Here is a 19649-nt window from a genome sequence, read left to right on the forward strand (position 1 = left end):
CTGGGGCCTCAGGTTGAGAATGTGAAGCTAGCACGTGGGTTCCATACCCTAACTGCTTCTCTCTTTTTCTCCCCATGAACAGCATTAGTGAGACATTATTAGCCATTTTCTGACTGCCTGAGATTTTTTTTTAGTAATTATAAATACACTCAGGAAGAAAAGCATTTTATGTTCTTATGGCCACTGACTCCTTTTTTTCATTCCAAGTCATGTTATTGAAACCAACTATTAAGACTTCTGAGTGACATGCATTGTGTATAGCTGTGATGGGACAGCATGTTTGAAATCCTTGATATATGGTTACCAAGCTTGTTATTAGTTGGCTCGGTGCTTGGATTAAATACTGTTTTTTGTGGTAGGTAAACAGTAAGGATTTAATAAATCTGATTGGCCTTTGAGAAATATTCAGAAAGGGAGACTTGTTTCCTAAATATCTTATAATTTGTGTTTGATGATATAGTTTCCAAAAGTATCTCCATACAGTATTTAATTTCACTGCTGTATAACTCTATGAAACAGGCAAAAAAAGATTATCTCCATTTTAACAATAAGGAAAGTCTGGGGTTTAGCTAAATCCATTTAGTTGGTTTTCTCTGCACAGCAACTACAACCTTTTCATCAAAGGAGAGAAAAAAAGAAGTTACACGAGTAGAGAAGCAGCAAGTTTTCGGCATTACCTGGGGGACCTGAAACATGAGAAGAAGTTCTGCAGAAAAGAAGATTTGAGGGGGCTTCGTTTATATCTGTAGTTTCATTAAAAAGTAAAAAGATCTAAAGCAAATATGGCAGGTGGTATGAGTCAACAACATTGGATTGTGGATTCATGGGATTTATCATATTATATTCTGTACATGTTAGCATGCTTGAACTATTCCAGATCTCTTTGACAAAATAGGAAATGCACCCAATGGGACAGACTGAGGTTAGTACCGCTAATTTCTTCTTCAGTGGCCTAGAGTGTCAGCATCTTCTCTTTTGCCCAAAATCCTTTGCAGAATGGAGCCAAGTGTTTCAAAAATGAAATCTTTAAGTAATTTTTTCTAGAACTTCCCTTCATGTACTGTCTGTAACCACGCAGTTCAATTGAGCCAAGAAATGTCATTTGCAGATGTAACATCGGTACAACCTACAGATCAGAAAGAAACCTTGATGTCACACATCTGAGCTAAAAGTGGAACCTACAATCACCCCCAAAATAAAACCTCACTTTCTTTGTCCAGGATGTCCACAACCATTTGAGTTTGGCACATACCCTTGGTCTCCAGCAGCTTGGTAGTGCCCAAGCCAGTGTCATCTGCCTGGCCATGGTTAAGTCTCAGCAGTCTGCCTTGGAAATCACAGTTTCCTCTGCATAGGAAGCATTGTCATCCCAGCAACACTTTTTTAAAAAAAAGTTTTGTTTTGTTTGGGAATATAGCTCATTAACAGTGTTGTGTTACTTTTATGTGTACAGCAAAATGATCCAGTTATATGTATACATGTATCTATTCTTTTTTTTCTATTTTTTTTCAAATTCTTTTCCCATTTAGGTTTTTGCATAACATTGAGCACAGACTTAGGGAATGAATTTAGGGTTATGGGGAGAAGAGTTGGGGGAGGGATAGTTAGGGAGTTTGGGACTGATGTGCACTAGCCTTTTTAAAGAGAGTGAATATTACCAGTTCTAGCAAATGGAAACTCAAAGCTTTGATAGGTGCAGGCTGTGGAAGCCAGCCCCTCTCTGGAATTGAGAGGCACACTGAGAGATTCCTGAAGTCAGAGCAGAGAATAGTGGAGGCACCGCTGTCTCTCACATATGGTTTCTGTTGATGGTGAACACTGGGGGATGCATCACTGGATGCAGATAATTTGTTTCACGATGTCCATCCTTACTAGTTCTCATACCCCTGTGGCTTTCATCACCTTGTGCGGGGTCAGTGATGTTGCTTCTGTGGGGAGGCAAGCCACTCGCCAGACCCCTGCTGCTCCTTAGATTACAGGAAGCTGACAAATAATATTTTTGCTTTTGCAGAACACACTGAGGAGAGATGAGTAAGACACATTTTATGGATGGATAAGCAGAATCACAGCATTAGGGGAGGAATCTTTTTTTTTTTTTTTTCCTAACTATCATGGCAGAGAAATCAGCCAACAGTTGCCCAACAATGCACTCTATCAGGAATGCAGTGGGCTTTCTACCAGTTAGATGGATTTATTTCATGGTATCGGGGAAAATAAACTCCTTTTTTTTCTCCTTGGAAAGTAAAGTGTTAAAACCTCCCGAGCTTCTCAGCATAATTTAGAAAATCTGCTTTTATGAAATGGGTTAATTACACCCATTGAACGCATTCACTGTCACAGCCTCATCCTCCCACTCCTGTTCCAGAATGACAAGTAAAACCAGAGACTGTGCAATTTTGGAAAACAATCAGGTCACATATTGAGTATTTTGCTTATTCATACAACCATAAACTGCCTCTGCTTGAGTTCCCTCAATTACACAGCTCAGTGTGCAGGCCAGAAGAGACGGCCCAGCTCAAGTGAGCACTCCTGGAATACACAGAGGGATGAGTTTGAAAAATGTCCAAAGCGGCAGATGTGAAAAATTCTCATTCAAGATCCAAAAGCTGCCTTCACTGCAATCCCTCACCTGTTAATCCTGCTGCTTCTGAACTTCTGAACCAGGGCTGCTGGCAATAACTTAGGCAGACACTTAGGAGCTGTTGATCTTTCTAAGTATAATGCAGGTATATGCTACTTTAGGGGGGCGGTATGGGGGGACGGCAGGGACATGGCTGAGACAAGAGAAGATCACTGCTTCTCAAAATTCCAGAGGTTCACCCAGAATAAGCGTTGGCTGCTGGCTTCTAACAAAGCTGCTCTTACCTTCTTGTAGGGAGCCCCCAGAAGGCGCCCTTGACAAATGCCTGAACCAGTGTGTTGCCGCATCACTTGAATCCTTTCCATTCCCACATGCTGATACACAAATCTCTCTTCCACAAAAACACAATAGCACGATTGTAGTCTTACTTGAAGCATATTTCATCTTCTTACTAAGTGTGACTTCTTTCCCATGACTGTTCTCCACTGCAATTTCATGCTCATAGGAATGGTCAGCCAATCAAAATGGTCCCTAAGCAGTCTTATCTCTTGGTTAGGTTGTCTTTTCCCACCAACTCTGACCAGTTTGGGGTTTTCTACCATCTCATACATGCCAAGGTTCCACCCCTCATTTGGTGTCATTCAATGTTTAAAAGTTACTTAAGATGCTGACCAAGATTGCCAGCTTCTTTTCTTTTTCTTCTCAGAAATCTGCCTCTCCTTATCCCCCTTTAGTCTAAGCTCCCCTTGATTTTAACATTCCTCGTATCTGCCAGTGGTTTCTCTCTCTCATCCCCACCTTCCTCCCTTTCTGCTCACTTTCCCCTTCATCTCTTCTTGTCATTCACATGTTTGAAGATGGACATCTACACCACGCCCCAGAGCTCTCTGTGCTTGGTACTTGTAGATTCTGTCTCTCACGAATAGATCTGTGATCTCTTACGCTTGAATGCCCTACTTGATATTTTTAACCAGCTTTAAGGTGATTGTTTTGTTTTGTTTTGTTTTGTTTTCCTGTCATCCCTCCTCTCACTGTGAGGCCAATAGAGGAGTTAAAATATCAAAACTGACCCCCATAGGGTCCGGCCAACATGGGTTGAAATCTAGCTCTTGTTTATTAGTTGTATGACCTTGGGTAAGCTAGTTAACTTTTTATTATAAGAAAAATAAGGTTAATCTCTACTTCATTGGGTTGTTGTAAGAGTAAAATGCCATAGCAAATATCCCTGCACAGGGTTATTACTTTCTGAGGATATCTATTGTTATTTATGACTATTATTGTCATTATCCCGTTTTGTCATTCTCTGCCATCTGCTCATTATTATTTACTTTCTTTCCCAGATTTAATCCAGGACCTCCCAATTCTAAAGCAAAAGTGTTAATGCTTTGCCAGATTCTTTGATTATAGTTCTCATATAGATTTTTCTTCTGAGTCCTACCTCTGACAGTCCAAGTTTGTCTTAAGACTTAACTCCATTTCTCAGAACCTCATGCCAGAAGGTGGGTCCTAAGGCTGGAGGCTGAGAAGCTGCAGTCTTCAGGATCTGCACCCCCTTTCTGTGCCCTCTCCTCCCGTAGCACTGTCTCCACCATCCCACCTCCACACACCAGCCCTTCACCCTTCTCCTTTTCTGTCCCATCCAGCTTGCTCTCAGGAAGTACTCACTGAGTGATCCGTAAGAACATATTCAACAACAGTAGTACAACAACTCTTAGACTTGGTTCTACCACTTGTTTGTTGTGTGATTTGGGGGTAAACCTCTGTTTTCCCATGTCAGATGGAAAATATCCATCTCACTTAGTTTTTATGAGAATCAAATAAGGTGACATGTTTTGCAGTCACATGACCCTACCATCTAAGAAAATATAAGTGAAAACTTATTTAGAGTCATCCTGAGCTAAGGGTCGGACACGACTGAGCGACTTCACTTTCACTTTTCACTTTCACACATTGGAGAAGGAAATGGCAACCCACTCCAGTGTTCTTGCCTGGAGAATCCCAGGGACGGGGGAGCCTGGTGGGCTTCTGTCTATGGGGTCACACAGAGTCGGACACGACTGAGGTGACGCAGCAGCAGCAGAGCTGTGTGAATATGAAACATCTCCCAAGAACATTCATGTTTGAGTCCATGAAGAAACCCAACACTGAATAAACCAATCTTTCCTTATGGAGTTTTAGGCCTAAACCAGAAGGTGGGTGAGACATTTTCAAAATGAAGAGCCCCTTCCCAGGAACCTTAAATTTCACCAAATATGTACTATCTGACCCACATTCCCATTTTAATCCTATGAAGGAGAACTTGAGGTCTCTGTGTTAAAATAGAACTATAGTATAAACACTTAATGAATCCCCTCCTTGCTTCATAAATCATACTTTGCAGTTTGATGGAGGAAGGGGCATGGGGGTTGGAGTGTTGTTATCTTTTTAGCCACTAAAAATTTGTAGCAGAAACATTCTCAGAAAAATAATCTACTCTAAAATTACCACTGTTTAACTTAATTAAATTCCAAGAGAATGAAAAAACTCATTTAGAGCAAATACTTAGATAAATAAAAGGATCTGTGTTTAAAAGAAAAAGAAATTGATTTCCCAAAGATTTTCTAAAGAGTATTATTGATTTTTCTCTCAGAGTTAGGAGACAACTTTCCGTGTTGTAATTATGGTAAAAAAATCCATCTATGAACTCTTCTCTGCTTAAGTGGAGCTGGCTGCAACTTTGTTTTCAATAATTTAGCCATATTCTTACATTAATCTGAACCTGTTGGCCTTATCTTCCATGAGTTTGAAAGCAGCAATGCCACTGCTCAGGTTGCTACCATTGCTAACTGAAATGAAAACCAACAAGTGAGAAACTGGCTATACCTTCAAAACCTTTCTTTCAAAAGATTCTGTTAAATTCAGCAAACGGTGGGGGGTGGGGGGTTACTATGTGTATGATAAGATTAAAAAGATGGAAACTCCTCATCTTCAAGGACTTTTCATTCCAGCTGAAAAGATCGACGTGTACTCAAACCACCATAATCAGTGTAAAGGTGCTTCACTAAGTTATGTATAAAATTATGCTGCTGCTGCTGCTGCTAAGTCACTTCAGTCGTGTCCAACTCTGTACGACCCCAGAGATGGCAGTCCACCAGGCTCCCCCGTCCCTGGAATTCTCCAGGCAAGAACACTGGAGTGGGTTGCCATTTCCTTCTCCAATGCATGAAAGTGAAAAGTGAAAGTGCAGTCGTTCAGTCGTGTCCGACTCTTAGTGACCCCATGGACTGCAGCCTACCAGGCTCCTCTGTCCATGGGATTTTCCAGGCAACAGTACTGGAGTGGGGTGCCACTGCCTTCTCCGATATAAAGTTATAAATGGAAATATATTGATGTTGGGGAAGTTAATGTTAGAGTGATTTTTTCTCATATACATCAATATATTTCCATTTATAACTTTATATGGAAATATATTGATCTTAATGTTAGAGTGAGTTTTTCTCATATACATCAATATACTTCCACATAAAGTTATAAATGGAAATATATTGATGTATATGAGAAAAACTCACTCTAACATTAACTTCCCCAAAATTAATGTATTATTTTAATATCGCCTCATCTTACCATTCCAGCAGATGAGGTTAGGCTTCCTAATCATTTTTTAATATCAGAAAAATAATTACCCATCTCTGCCTTTTCTACTAGCCATTAGAAAATTTAAAATATTTCTTGAAAATTAACCCAAATGAGTTTTAAGTAACAAACTTTCTATTATCTCTCTCCTTATAGAAAAGTTGCCTTTTTAGCATGTTTTGAAGAAAGTTGATTAGTACAACTTTTTTCATAGTTAGGGTTTTGATATTTCAAAGGTTGTTAGCAAAGTTAATTTAGGAAACCCACAAGGCCAGAAAGCAGTTGAGCACAACCTGAAAATATGTGTTTGTAAATGCTGAAAGGAGCTCCTGATGAGAGATCCTGAAGAGCTTTGGTGTGCAGAGATGAGTAGTACCCAGATGGTGCATGGAGGCCCCGTCAGCAGTTACGGAGAACTGAAGGATACTTTCAGAGAGAGGGAGGAAGGAAAACAGCTCAGGAGAGGGCCAGGGAGGGAGCAGAGTGACTACAGAGCCACCGAGGCCTCGGTTCAGAGCGCTGAGCGGGTGCTGAAGCTAACCCAAAGGCCCAGCCCTGATGGGCACAGAGGGCTTACAGCAAAGGCCAAGGAGAGGAAAAAAGGCAAAAGTGGATTATTCAAGCTCCGTGTACTGCATGAACTGCTGAAAAGCGAAAGCGCAGCCAAGACCAGGACTGAAGAAGCCTTAACAGAGAACCTTTCCATCCTTCAAACGTTGGGAATCTATAGCCCAGACTGAAATCTGAGGAAGTGATAAGGCCAACAGTTTATCATTTTCCACACTAGCATCCCATGATGCTGGTGACCGACATTATGTTGTTTCTCTGTATTCCATCTCTACTAAGGTGTTAGCAAAAAAAAAAAAAAAAAAAATGCTTTAAACTACCACTAACAGTATATGTTCCCAAGTTGAATTCAGCTTTCATTCACTTCTTCACACCAGTCCAATTCTTCACAGCACGAAACAGCATGTGGGTCTCTCCCGACATGAGGCTGATAAACCGCTCAGATAATTAACACATGAGCACAGTTGGGTTCTGAACAGGTGTGTCTCACTGGAGTTCATGAGTGTTTTAAAACTGCTGTGTGGTTGTGTACTTATCACATTAGCCCACATGTCCTGTGTATCCCAATCCAACACAAACAGAGTAAAGCAGAGTGGCATCGGAGAAGGCAATGGCACCCCAGTCCAGTATTCTTGCCTGTAAAATCCCATGGACGGAGGAGCCTGCTGGGCTGCAGTCCATGGGGTCACTAAGAGTCAGACATGACTGAGCGACTTCACTTTCTCTTTTCACTTTCATGCATTGGAGAAGGAAGTGGCAACCCACTCCAGTGTTCTTGCCTGGAGAATCCCAGGGGTGGGGGAGCCTGGTGGGCTGCCGTCTATGGGGTCGCACAGAGTCAGACACGACTGAAGCGACTTAGCAGCAGCAGCAGCAGAGTGGCATAGGAGACAAATGTTATGCAGCCATGATATCCATACAACTTCACTGCGGGTCATTGTCAGGGACAGGCTATCGGGACACGTTTCTTCTCCATAAACCTTCAGCTGGTTTTCCTAGTAGAGCCCCTGAGAATGTTGGCCAAGGCTGACATGCCCTCCATGGCTGGCCTCTCTTCTGGGCCTGAGTTATCTAAGCAGATCTCCTTGCCATGCATGTGTGCTGCCGCTTTAGTCGTGTCCGACTCTTTGAAACCCCATGGACTGTAGCCCGCCTGGCTCCCCGATCCATGGTGTTCTCCTGGCAAGATACTGGAGTGGGTTGCCATGCCCTCCTCCAGGGGATCTTCCTCAGAGAAAGTCACCTCTTGAGCACACAGGAGCATCTACTAATACCATGTGATGCCATGTTAGTCACTTACACACGTCTTTCACGTCTTCCTCCTCATGCCTTGTTGATGATCTATAGGACTGACAGCTCTTAATAAACTTGGAAACAAATGAGTCTGGCTCTCCTCTAGCCATGCTTTGTATCAGCATGGAAAATAGAAAAATAGCACATCTCTAGGGGATGTGGCTATAGGGCAACCACTGATTCCAAGACCCTGGTGTCTACATTGTTTTTCTGACAGTAAGCAGAGAACTGCCTTTGGCGTTTCTGTGCACCCTGTTTCTCTGTGGTCACTATCCCCGTCTTGATGGAGGTTGAGCAGTGCAGGGAGGCACTTCAGCCCTGACTGTAGTCAGGCAGGACAGAGGCCCCAATCCCGGCTCTTCTGCCAATCCCCGCAGGGTTTTTCTGTCCTCTGGGAGAGTTCATGTGAAGTGCTACCTGCAGGCTAGACTGTTAGCTGTAAATCTCTATTACCTTATGTTTGGAATTTATGGTACCCAATATATCCCAGGGACTGAAAGAACAAGAAAGAAAAAGTCATCATAAGTGCTCATCAGCAGATGAAGCCCCAGAGCCTAAAATTTCTGGTTGGCCTCATTTGGAAGACACTCTATGAGTCTGACATTTTATGGCAAGAACAGGACATGAGAGAGTGTGGAAGTAATTTTTATAGGTTTATTAATCTTGTGGGCATCTGAAGAATGTTGTTCGGACTTTTCTGTTGACCGGTGATCCTGTTCAGCCGGCTCTGCTCTTGCTATTGTTTTAGAGGGAAGAGCAGCCCTGGGCTCCCCTGCCTTGCCCTGAGGGGTGTGCTTACCCACAGGCTTCTGGGTGAAGAATACATTCTATATTCACGGAAAACAGGTGCACGCTGCAGACAGATAACCAGTCTGTGAAAGACCAGACCCAGTTCTCACCCAACTTTTTAAAAGATTAGCCCCACCCCATAATTTTTACTGTCCTCGCCCACCGTGTCACCCGTCCTGTGCTGTGAAGTCCCTACCATGCTGCTTCCTCCAAGACCCGTCCAGAGGCCCTCTGCAGTGCCTTCCAACCACCTTCTCGGTCAAGCTCTGCAAAGGAAGACAAGATGCATTTTTGAGTATAGTTGTGATAGGGAGGTATCTGGGGGGATAGCCAGGCAAAATCTCCCTATCATGACTGGAGAGAATATATGAAGATAGATTCGGGACTTAGAGAGAGGCCTCGCTCAGCCCTCCAGCAGCACTGCCTCCAGAGACAGTGTGTCAGGCACACTGCTGGCTCATATGAAGTGCTAAGTCCAGTTTTGCTTATTTTATTTTCAATTTCAGTATTGTAAGTAAAACAGGAAAAAGCAATCAAACACTCTGTACTCTTCAGGTCATGGTCAGCATGACAAAAAAATTACCCCCGAAGTTATTTTAGGCTGAGAGTCTGCTTTACATTAAAAGAGTAGAGTAAATAAGAAGTAAGTTTGGACCCAGGTTGCCTCCGTTTAATATTAGCCCTACCGATTACCAGTTGTGTGACCTTGGGCTGGCTAACCATTCCAAATGCTCATTTTCTGTACCTTTGAGCTGAAAATAATGAGAGTAGGTACCTTGTGGTGTCATTGTAGAGATTAAATGAGTTAGTCTATTTGAAACCCTTGGTGTGATGCCTGGCACACAATACATACTATATAAATGTCTGCTATTATTATTTGATTGATTCTTATGCTCTAGTTGAGAGATGTTATTAATTGCTCTGCTATATTCGGCACCTTAATTGTTCAGCCTTTCACTTTTAGTTAAGATGAATGTGTCTGAAGCTAAATTTACCCACCACATCACTATTCTTTGATCTAATTGGCCTTATGATCAACACACATTCACCATTCACCAAATGCCTACCATGCATCTGCCCCTAAGCTACCTGTTGTGGCTACTACTAGATATATATGATATCTAAGATTTCTGCTTGCCCCATTAAAAATAGTTGCAGAAGGATCAATGTGTATGGAGTCTCCTGTCTGCTGAGTTTCAAGAATGAGTTCCTAACCCACACCTTCTTGGCTGGACACTTTGTGAAATAACCCCAACTCAGTGATTGCTTTCCTCCTCACTTCAACTACCTGACCTAGAATACATCACGCAAAGCTGGCTGATGGGAAGAGAACCTGAAAAATATATAACACCTTGAGAATTCTTTTCTGACATTAGCTCTGTTTTGATTCCAGCAAGGTAACAGCATCATTTGTCTTTCCAACCGCAGTAAGCGCCATTCCTCACAAGGCCTATTATTTTCTCACGAGTTACACCACCCTGATTCCATCATCCATCATTACATCTTCCTGTCTTCAACATTTAATGACACAAAGCAAAGGCTTCATGTTAGAAGAGATGTCACAGGCCGTTCATAAGAAATACCTGTCATAAATGTTGAACAATGTTAATCTTTTTCAATATACTCAAGGTGTAAACCATATCAGTAAGTGCAGATAGCAAATGTTTCTTATTTATTTTTTTTAATTGTAGTTGATATACAATGTTGGGCTAGTTTCTGGTGTACAGCAAAGTGATTCATTTTTATAATTTTCATATTATTTTCCATTATGGTTTATCACAGGATATATTGAATATAGTTCCCTGTGCTATACAGTAGGACCTGTTATTTATCGATTTTGTGTATAATAGTATACATCTTCTAATCCCAAACTCCCAATCCAGCCCTCTCCCCACTTGCCAACCACAAGTCTGTTTCCTGTGGGTCTGTTTCTGCTTTGTGAATAAGTCTATTTGTGTCATCTTTTAGAGTCCACGTATAAGGGACAGCATATGATATGTGTCCTTCTCTGTCTGACTTTACTCAGTATGACACTCTCTAGGTCCACCCATGTAGCTGCAAAGGAATTATTTCACCCTTTCAATGGCTGAGTGATATTGTACTGTACATGTACGCACATCTTTTTTATCCATTCACCTGTCAGTGGATACTTGGGTTGCCATTCCCTTCTCCAGAAGATCTTCCTGACCCAAGGATCAAACCTGGGTCTCCCACATCACAGGCAGATTCTTTACCATTTGAGCCACCGGGGAAGCCCAGTGGACACTTAGGTTGCCTCCATGCCTTGGCTATTGTAAAAAGTGCTGCTGTGAACATTGGGGTGCGTGGATCTTTTTGAATTATATTTTTATCTGCAAGTATGCCCAGGAGTGTATTGCTGGATCACAAGGAAACTTTATTTTTAGTTCTTTAAGGAACCTCCATATTGTTCTCCATAATGTTTGCCTCTTAAAATGTTTCTTCACTTTTCAAAGCTCTTGTTCCTTTTTTTTTATTTTTATTTTTTATTGGAGGCTAAGTCCCTTTTACTGCAAGGAGATCCAACCAGTCCATTCTAAAGGAGATCAATCCTGGGTGTTCATTGAAAGGACTGATGCTAAAGCTGAAACTGCAATATTTTGGCCACCTCATGTGACGAGTTGACTCACTGAAAAGGACTCTGATGCTGGGAAAGATTGGGGGCGGGAGGAGAAGGGGACGACAGAGAATGAGATGGCTGGATGGCATCACCGACTCTGTGGACATGAGTTTGAGTGAACTCTGCGAGTTGGTGATGAACAGGGAGGCCTGGTGTGCTGTGATTCACGGGGTCGCGGAGAGTCAGACATGACTGAGTGACTGAACTGAACTGAACTGAATTATTTTACAATATTATATTGGTTGGTTTTGCCATACATTGACATGAATCCGCCCCAGGTGTACATGAGTTCCCCTTCCTGAACCCCCCTCCCACCTCCCTCCTCCCTTTATCCTCCCTCTGGGTCATCCCCGCACACCAGCCCCGAGCATCCTGTAACATGCATCGACCCTAAACTGCTGATTCGTTTCACATATGACAACATACATGTTTCAATGCCATTCTCCCAAATCATCCCACCCTCACCCTCTCCCATAGAGTCCCAAAGACTGTTCTATACATCTGTGTCTCTTTTGCTGTCTCGTATACAGGGTTATCATTTGCATCTTTCTAAATTCCATATATATGCATTAGTATACTGTATTGGTGTTTTTCTTTCTGGCTTACTTCACTCTGTATAATAGGCTCTAGTTTCATCCACTTCATTAGAACTGATTCAAATGCATTCTTTTAGATGGCTGAGTAATACTCCATTGTGTATATGTACCACAGCTTTCTTATCCCTTTTTAAAATAATAATCTTTGTATACTAGTGACTTTGGTTTGCTCAGTCACAGTCTTTTGGCATCTTCCCTTTTGAGAACTTTGCTTCTCTAACATTTTCTCTCCTCCTAGAAGCTTTTGAAGTGTAGATGAAATATGCAGTCTCTTTTCTTAGATAGCTGAATCTATCTTAGCCTGAACTAAGCAAAAATTTTACTTGAATTAAAATCATGCTAATCTTTGCATTTTCTTATACCCCTTTCCCCAAAATGTAATCCTTGAAAAGCACAGAAAGTTTTAGGGAGATACAGGTTTCTTTACTTTCTTTGTATCTGCCTGCAGCTCACCATAGTGCTTCGTGAATATCCCCATATCAACTGAAAACCACATGTACTTAAATGTCTCAAACCTGACATTACACAGCAAATACCTTTTTGTGGCCTGAAGGTTCATGGGCAGCCCATTTTTACCCAACTAATTCAAAAAGAGTAAAGCAGTAGGAAAAAGGAAAACTGCTTTTCCTTTATTTTTTAAGTTAATAACACGTGGATGGAACACATTTATTTCTGTAACACATTGATCAAAGGCTTCTAAGAAGCATCAACAATAAACTGGAGCCCTTCAGCTCTTCCCTTGAGGAGTTTCATGGGTACAATTCCTTTCAATTAAGAAGAAGCTGATGGCTGACTGTCTAGTAACATGTTACATGTTCCCAGTTAGGACCTTTCTTTGGATTCATGTAGGATTTAACCTAGAAATATATTTGGGAACCTAATAAGTTACTGTCCATGTAATTCTCTATTAATTAGAATACTTGACTTAAACAGACTCTTCCTTTTTCTTACCTGTAAGATTTCTAGAATTCTTAGGCATGTTGTTTAAATACATATTGTTTTGATAAATGTTTGCATATGCCTTTGATTTGTTTCTAATACAGGGACCCCCTGGAGTACAAGGAATGCAACAGACTCTTGATGGATATTATCACAAGGTATGGTTTCTTTCACTCACATCTTGTATACAGAGATTTCATCTGATGTTATATTTGAAAAATAATTGCTAACTGCTCAGACTTTGAAGCATAATCACATGTGCTTAACATCTTTCTATAATGAAAATATTTTTCCAAAAAACTATTTTGCTCAGCATCTTTTTACAAAACCAGGATTTTTTAAAAATTCATTTCAAAGTTTGCAAAACTTCATGTGAAAAACTTAATGCAAAACCATGCTTCACCAGTGATAGTGTCATATGTTTAGTTTCCCTGAGGGCAGACAGAGCTGATTTACTTTCTTAGAGCTCTGGGTAGTGCAACAGGTGATAGATTTCTTAGCAAACTTCCAGGTGCTACACTAAAATCTCAAACAAAGGTTGATACACTCTAGGTCAAGACTGACATCTCCCACCTTTTAGGAAGGAGACACTTTAACTTCCCCAAGGCTTTAAACTACAGTTAGTTTGGATGGAATGTGACCTGGAAGGACCCGAGAGTTTTGCCCCCAGTTCTACAAGGAAGCAGAGCAGATGCAGAAGAATGGCTGTGAGCCACTGAGTGGGACTCAGAGACCCGAGTGAGACCATCGAGCGACTCATCATCCATCACATGTTTGGGATCTGATCGCTTTGTGTGGGGCATCCTAGCCACTGACTCAGATCCCTTGTAACATCACACTTGATCATTGATAAGCTGCAGATTTGGAGACACTCCCTTCATGTCTCTCCTGTGTTCCTGGTCTCCATTCCTGCTGACTACTGTTGCTCCTTTGTTTAAAATCCCAAAGAAACACGATGCCCGTGCCAGCAGGGCCCTCAAAAGTAGCAGGTGATCAGAAAAGTGCTTATTAAATGACAAGCTAATTAATTCAAAGCCCCAATTCTTATCTCATCAGATTAAGTTCACCATGAAAACATGGATTGTTTGTAGCTGATAAATTTAAAATCAAAAGCATGGAAAGTCTCTTCCACTTCCTGAATAATCCTGTCTTAAATTTTCTCATTTACTTGGATTTTCCAGGGAAAATGGAAAGGAATGTTTATTACATTCTAATGTATATTAGGAAGAATGTTTGAGGTATATTTTATAATTCTTTAGTAAACATTTTCTGAATAGATCTATCTATACTGGCTTTTCAAGACCATAAGTCTTGGCCTCCATGAAAAAAAGTAAGAGAAGCATATCTAAAATTAATCAATTAGGATATGGTGTGTTTCTGTAACGACATCTATTGGTACAAAGTAGGGCTTAGTATAAATGCTTCAAACTAGTGAGAATGAGTTATCTCTGATGTCACAGTGTCGGCTAAAAAACTTGAATACTACAATATATTACTACCACCCTTAGTATAAAATTTACCAAGTTGCTACTTAACTACTTGAATATTTGCTGTTTCTTGCACAACTTTTAAAGTTCATATCTGTACACAAGTCTCTCAACACCACTTCTATATATAGTTTATCTTGCCAATGAGTCAGTTTTCCCCTAAATGAAGATATATAGTGCATTTATATTTTAGAGTTTAAAGTTGAGAACATAAATCTTTAAACTTTAATATTTTATTTCCCCCAAAATAGGGCTGACCAGGGCAGGTGAGTGGAGAGTCTTTCTGACAGCAAACCAGTTCTTTGAATTTAGCTGTTGCCTCACCTAAAAGAGGGCTTTCCTGGTGGCCCTGCAGTAAAAAATCTGCCTGCAACACAGGAGACACGGTTCGGTCCCTGGGTCAGGAAGATCCCTTGGAGAAGGAAATAGCAGCCTACTCCAGCATTCTTGCCTAGAGAATCCATGGATAAAGGCCCCTAGAGAGCTACAATGGGGTCGCAAAACAGTTGGACATGACTTAGCAACTTAAACAACAGCAACACCTAAAAGAACTCTGGCTGTTGTTACTAACATTACAAGACTGAGGCTCAAGGTATTTAGTCTACCTGGGCTCAGAAGATGACTTCAGAATCAGAGCATGGCTGTGTAAACAGGGGAGACCTTGGCTTCTCTTCCCCAGATGAAACATTGTTACCATTTAACATCAGAAGGCTTTAGACCCACCTGGAAATTAATGGACGGTAACTTCCAAATGCTTGACTGTTTCCTTTTGAGAATAGTTAATCGTCTTCCACTGAGATCAGGCTGTTCTTCTGAGGTCAGCCTATAGGATGGATGGAGGAGGTGTAGCCTACCTTTCTGGGCTGTAACCACCACCTCCTCACCCTCAGCTCCACAAAATAAAGGGGCAAACATACCACCCTGAGTGATTGTGGTTTTCACTTGGTGTGTCCACACCCACCCCATGCCACCCCTATCTACTGGGGGATGCTGAAGTTGTTTCAATTTGCAATTCATCACATGCCTGATGGTCTGGCTGTCCGAATAAGCACAGAAACAAAGGGGGCCCTGAGTGAAACTTTCCTGGAGGTTAACTGATAAACCATGTGTTGAAACACATAAAGTGACATTCCAAGGTTAAAATAATCTTCCTGGTTAAATTGGCTTTGATTGATGTAACATCTGCATTTGAGTCCTGGGCCTCGGCACCTCAGCTTGCGGTAGCTCCAACCGTCCTGCAGCCAGGATTCTGCTGAAGCAGCTACCCCGAGGGATGAGTGGCAGACCACTCAGACCCCTCCCCTCTGTGTTTTCACCTGAAAGAGTTCCCGGCTCATTCCCTTGTACCGGGAATCCTCAAAGGCAAAGGAATTGCCGTTGGCCCCTGTACGAGAGTTGATATTTTCCTCTACATTTTCCTTTTCATCAAAGGAAGAAACTCAGGCGTAAGAAGCCCTCTCCTCTCACAGCACAAAACAAAAATTGAATTAGGAAAAAAAAAAGGAAGCAAGGAACATAGAGCCCAAGGAGGGAGATGGGGACAATTCTAAAAGTGTGTTTCTATGCATTTTTGCATGCGCTCTTGAGGATGCAATGAGTAAAAGGTCAACTTTCCTCTCCATCAGAAAAATAATTTGCAGAACAGCTGCTCCCATCCTGCAAGACTGTTTGCAAAGAAGCAGCAATGCTGAGCATATTCTTCCCCTCAAGGAAAATCTGCTCACAATCCAGCAAACTGCTCTGCATTGTCTCCAGCTCTGGGGATTGTAATAAAAATTTGATAGACTCTGTCAACTGCTAAAGCCGTTGAAACCAGAGCTCCTTACAATCTAGATTGAAAAGGAAAAAAATCGTGTTCTCTCTGGAGGCCACGTAGCAGCAGATTTTACATTTGATATTGTTTTTTAAAGATCCACATGGAAAATGTGTAGTTGGTTATCTTAACATCATCACACTCAGTGCAGTTTGCAGAGAATCAGACTCATCTGTTGGAGATGGATGCTCTGCCTCCTGGCAACCAATTCCAGCCTTCACTTCTCCAAATCATTGATCCAAAAAAACCGATTTGCCAGCAAAATAATCTATTTTTCCTTTTGAGTATCAAATCACAACTTCATTTTCACATGTACAGACTAGCAAGGACAGAAAACACTTCTCCAAAATAAAAAATTCAAGATCTTTCTGAGCAGTGAGTTAAACCCAAAGATGGCACAGAACGTGAAGGCTTCCTAGGAGGCACTGCAGGAAACCCTTCTGGGCCTTGAAGATTTAGAGATATAATTTCAGTCGTAATTTTTTGCCTTCCCCCTCCCAGTGCCATATGATCCACTAGCTTTGGAAAACATGGATTTGGGCACAGACATGGATTTTTGGATTTTTAGCATTATCATAGAGAATCCTGACACTCACCTGGGTCCGCTCCTCCCCTCCAAGGACAACCACACTCAGACCAGGTGAAGTGTGTTCCTGTGAGGCCCTGAGTTGCTGGATGGAGAGTCAGCCTTGGGCTTTCTTTCCAAAGGAGCACAGCCCTCCTAGGCCTGTTAATTTGCTAGAACTTCTCTAACAAAGCATCACACTCTGAGTGGCTTCACCATCAGAAACATGTAACCTCAGAGCTCCGGAGGTATTGGCAGGGCCTCACCATCTCTGAAGCTTCTGGGAGAGGTGCGTTCCAGGCCTTGCTTTCAGCTCCTGGTGGCTCACTGGGCTTGTGACCCCATAACTCTCATCTTAACGCGGTGTTCCCTTAACACGGTGTTAACATGTGCATGTCTCTGCGTCCAAAGTTTATTTTTATAAGGACACCGTCATGTTGATTTAGGGGTCCACCCTGCTCCTGTATGACCTCACCTGAAGTAATGACTTCTGAAAAAAAATAAAAAGTACTTGTAAGTGAGGTCACATGCTGAAGTACCAAGGGTTAGGACTTTAACATGTGAATTGAGGGGACGGGGGTGGACACAATTCAGTGCATAATAGATAACCAGGTTTTTTTGAACCTTATGTCTCCTCATGCTTAGCATTAAATTCCTAAGAACTAATCTGTGGAATTTTAAATTACCTCATGTCCTATGAGGGGGTTTGAGTCCTTGGTCTCTTTTATTAGACTGAGCTGACATTTGACTCTTGGGAGCCTATAGGGATGGCTGTCTGCTACTGTGCAGCCTGCAGATTTCTGAAAACGTCCATCTTTCCAGAGAATACCCTCCAGAGGGCAGTTGAAATACCTTGAGTCTTCCACCTGCCTGACTACAGATTACGTTAGCCATTTCCCACAAGGAAACAAAGGACATGTTCTCACATCCAAGAATGCTTTTACAAAATTAAAAAAAAAAAAATTGTTGACCTATAGGTGATTAATGGGCTTCCCTGATAGCTCAGTTGGTAAAGAATCTACCTGCAATGCAAGAGATCCCAATTCAATTCCTGGGTTGGGAAGATCCTCTGGAGAAGGGATAGACTACCCACTCCAGCATTCTTGGGCTTTCTTGGTGGCTCAGCTGGTAAAGAATCTGCCTACAATGCGGGAGACCTGGGTGTGATCCCTGTGTTGGGAAGATCCCCTGGAAAAGAAAAAGGCTACCCACTCCAGTATTCTGGCCTGGAGAATTCCATGGACTTATGGTCAATGGGGTCACAAAGAGTCAGACACGACTGAGCGATTTTCACTTTCATAGGTGATTAATAATATTATACTGATTTTAGGTATAGTATATAGCATAGTGATTCTATATTTTTATAGATTATACTCATTTAAACTTATTATAAAGTATTAGCTGTCTTCCCTGTGCTGTAGAATATATCTTTGTTGCTTATTTATTTTATATATAATAGCTTGTACTTCTCAATGCCATACCCCTATCTCACCCCTTCTTCTTCCCTCTTCCCAGTGGTAGCCACTAGTTTGTTCCCTATATCTGCAAGTCTGTTTCTCTTTTTTATATATACATCTACTTTCATTTTTTAGATTCCACATATAAGTGATAACATACAGTATTTGTTTTTCTCCGTCCAACTTATTTCACTAAGCCTAATACCTTATAAGTTCATCCATTTTGCTGCAAATGTCAGAATTTCATAATTTTTATAATGAAGGAGTATTCCATTATATATACTTCACACCTTCTTTATCCATTCATCTGTTGATGGACACTTAAGTTACCTCCACATCCTGGCTATTGTAAATAGTGCTGGTATGAACATTGGGGTGCATGTACCTTTTCAAACTCAGTGTGTTTTATTTGGATATATACCCAGAAGTAGAATTTCTGGATCAATGATAGTTCTATTTTTAGCTTTTTGAAGAAACTCCATACAGTTTTCCAGTGATTGCACCAATTTACATCCCACCAGCAGTGTACAAGTGTTTTATTTTCTCTACATCTTTGCCAGTATTAGTTATTTGTAGAGTTTTGGAATTAGCCATCCTGATGAGTATAACGTGATATCTTTTTATGATTTTGATTTCTGTTTCTCTGATGATTACAATCTCAAGAATATTTTCATGTGACTGTTGGTTCTCTGAAGGTCTTCTTTGGAAAAATGTCTATTCATTTCTTCTGCCCATTTTTAATTAGGTGTTTTTTATTTTTTGATGTTGAGTTACATGAGCAGTTTATGTATGTTGCATATTAACACCTTATCATTCATATTACTTGCAAATATCTTCTCCCATTCAGTAGGTTGCTTTTTGTTTTGTTGATGGTTTCCTTTGCTGTGCAAAGAATTTTTAGTTTAATTAGCTCCCATTTGTTTATTTTTGCTTTTGTTTCCTTTGCTTTAGGAGACAAATCCAAAAAATTATTCTTATGATTTATGTTGAAGAGTATTCTGCCTATGTTTTTCTCTAGCAGTTTTAAAGTATTCGGTCTTATATTTAGTTTTTAATCCATTTTGAGTTTATTTTTGTAAATGGTGTTGGAGAATGTTCTCAGTTAAGTTCAGTCACTCAGTCATGTCCAACTTTGTGACCCCATGGATTGCAGCATGCCAGGCTTCCCTGTCCATCCATCACCAACTCCCAGAGCTTGCTTAAACTCATATCTGTTGAGTCAGTGATGCCATCCAACTGTCTCATCCTCTGTTGTCCCCATCTCCTCCTTCTTCAGTCTTTCCCAGCACCAGGATCTTTTCCAGTGAGTCAG

The 19649-nt window shown here is 41.2% G+C and overlaps 1 protein-coding gene across 2 annotated transcripts in view; it reads left to right on the forward strand.

Annotated features, from left to right (window-relative positions):
• The window catches only part of COL19A1 (collagen type XIX alpha 1 chain), a 453176-nt gene that overhangs the window by 331730 nt on the left and 101797 nt on the right, over window positions 1-19649 (forward strand). For both annotated transcript variants that reach the window (XM_055433811.2, XM_088840925.1), the window contains one exon: window positions 13120-13173. In XM_055433811.2, coding sequence (XP_055289786.2) covers window positions 13120-13173 — 54 coding nt within the window. The remainder of the gene's footprint in view (window positions 1-13119; window positions 13174-19649) is intronic.

This window comes from Moschus berezovskii, chromosome 10, assembly GCF_049115385.1.
Source record: "Moschus berezovskii isolate FMDL1 chromosome 10, NW_MosBer_1.0, whole genome shotgun sequence".
NCBI lineage: Eukaryota > Metazoa > Chordata > Mammalia > Artiodactyla > Moschidae > Moschus > Moschus berezovskii.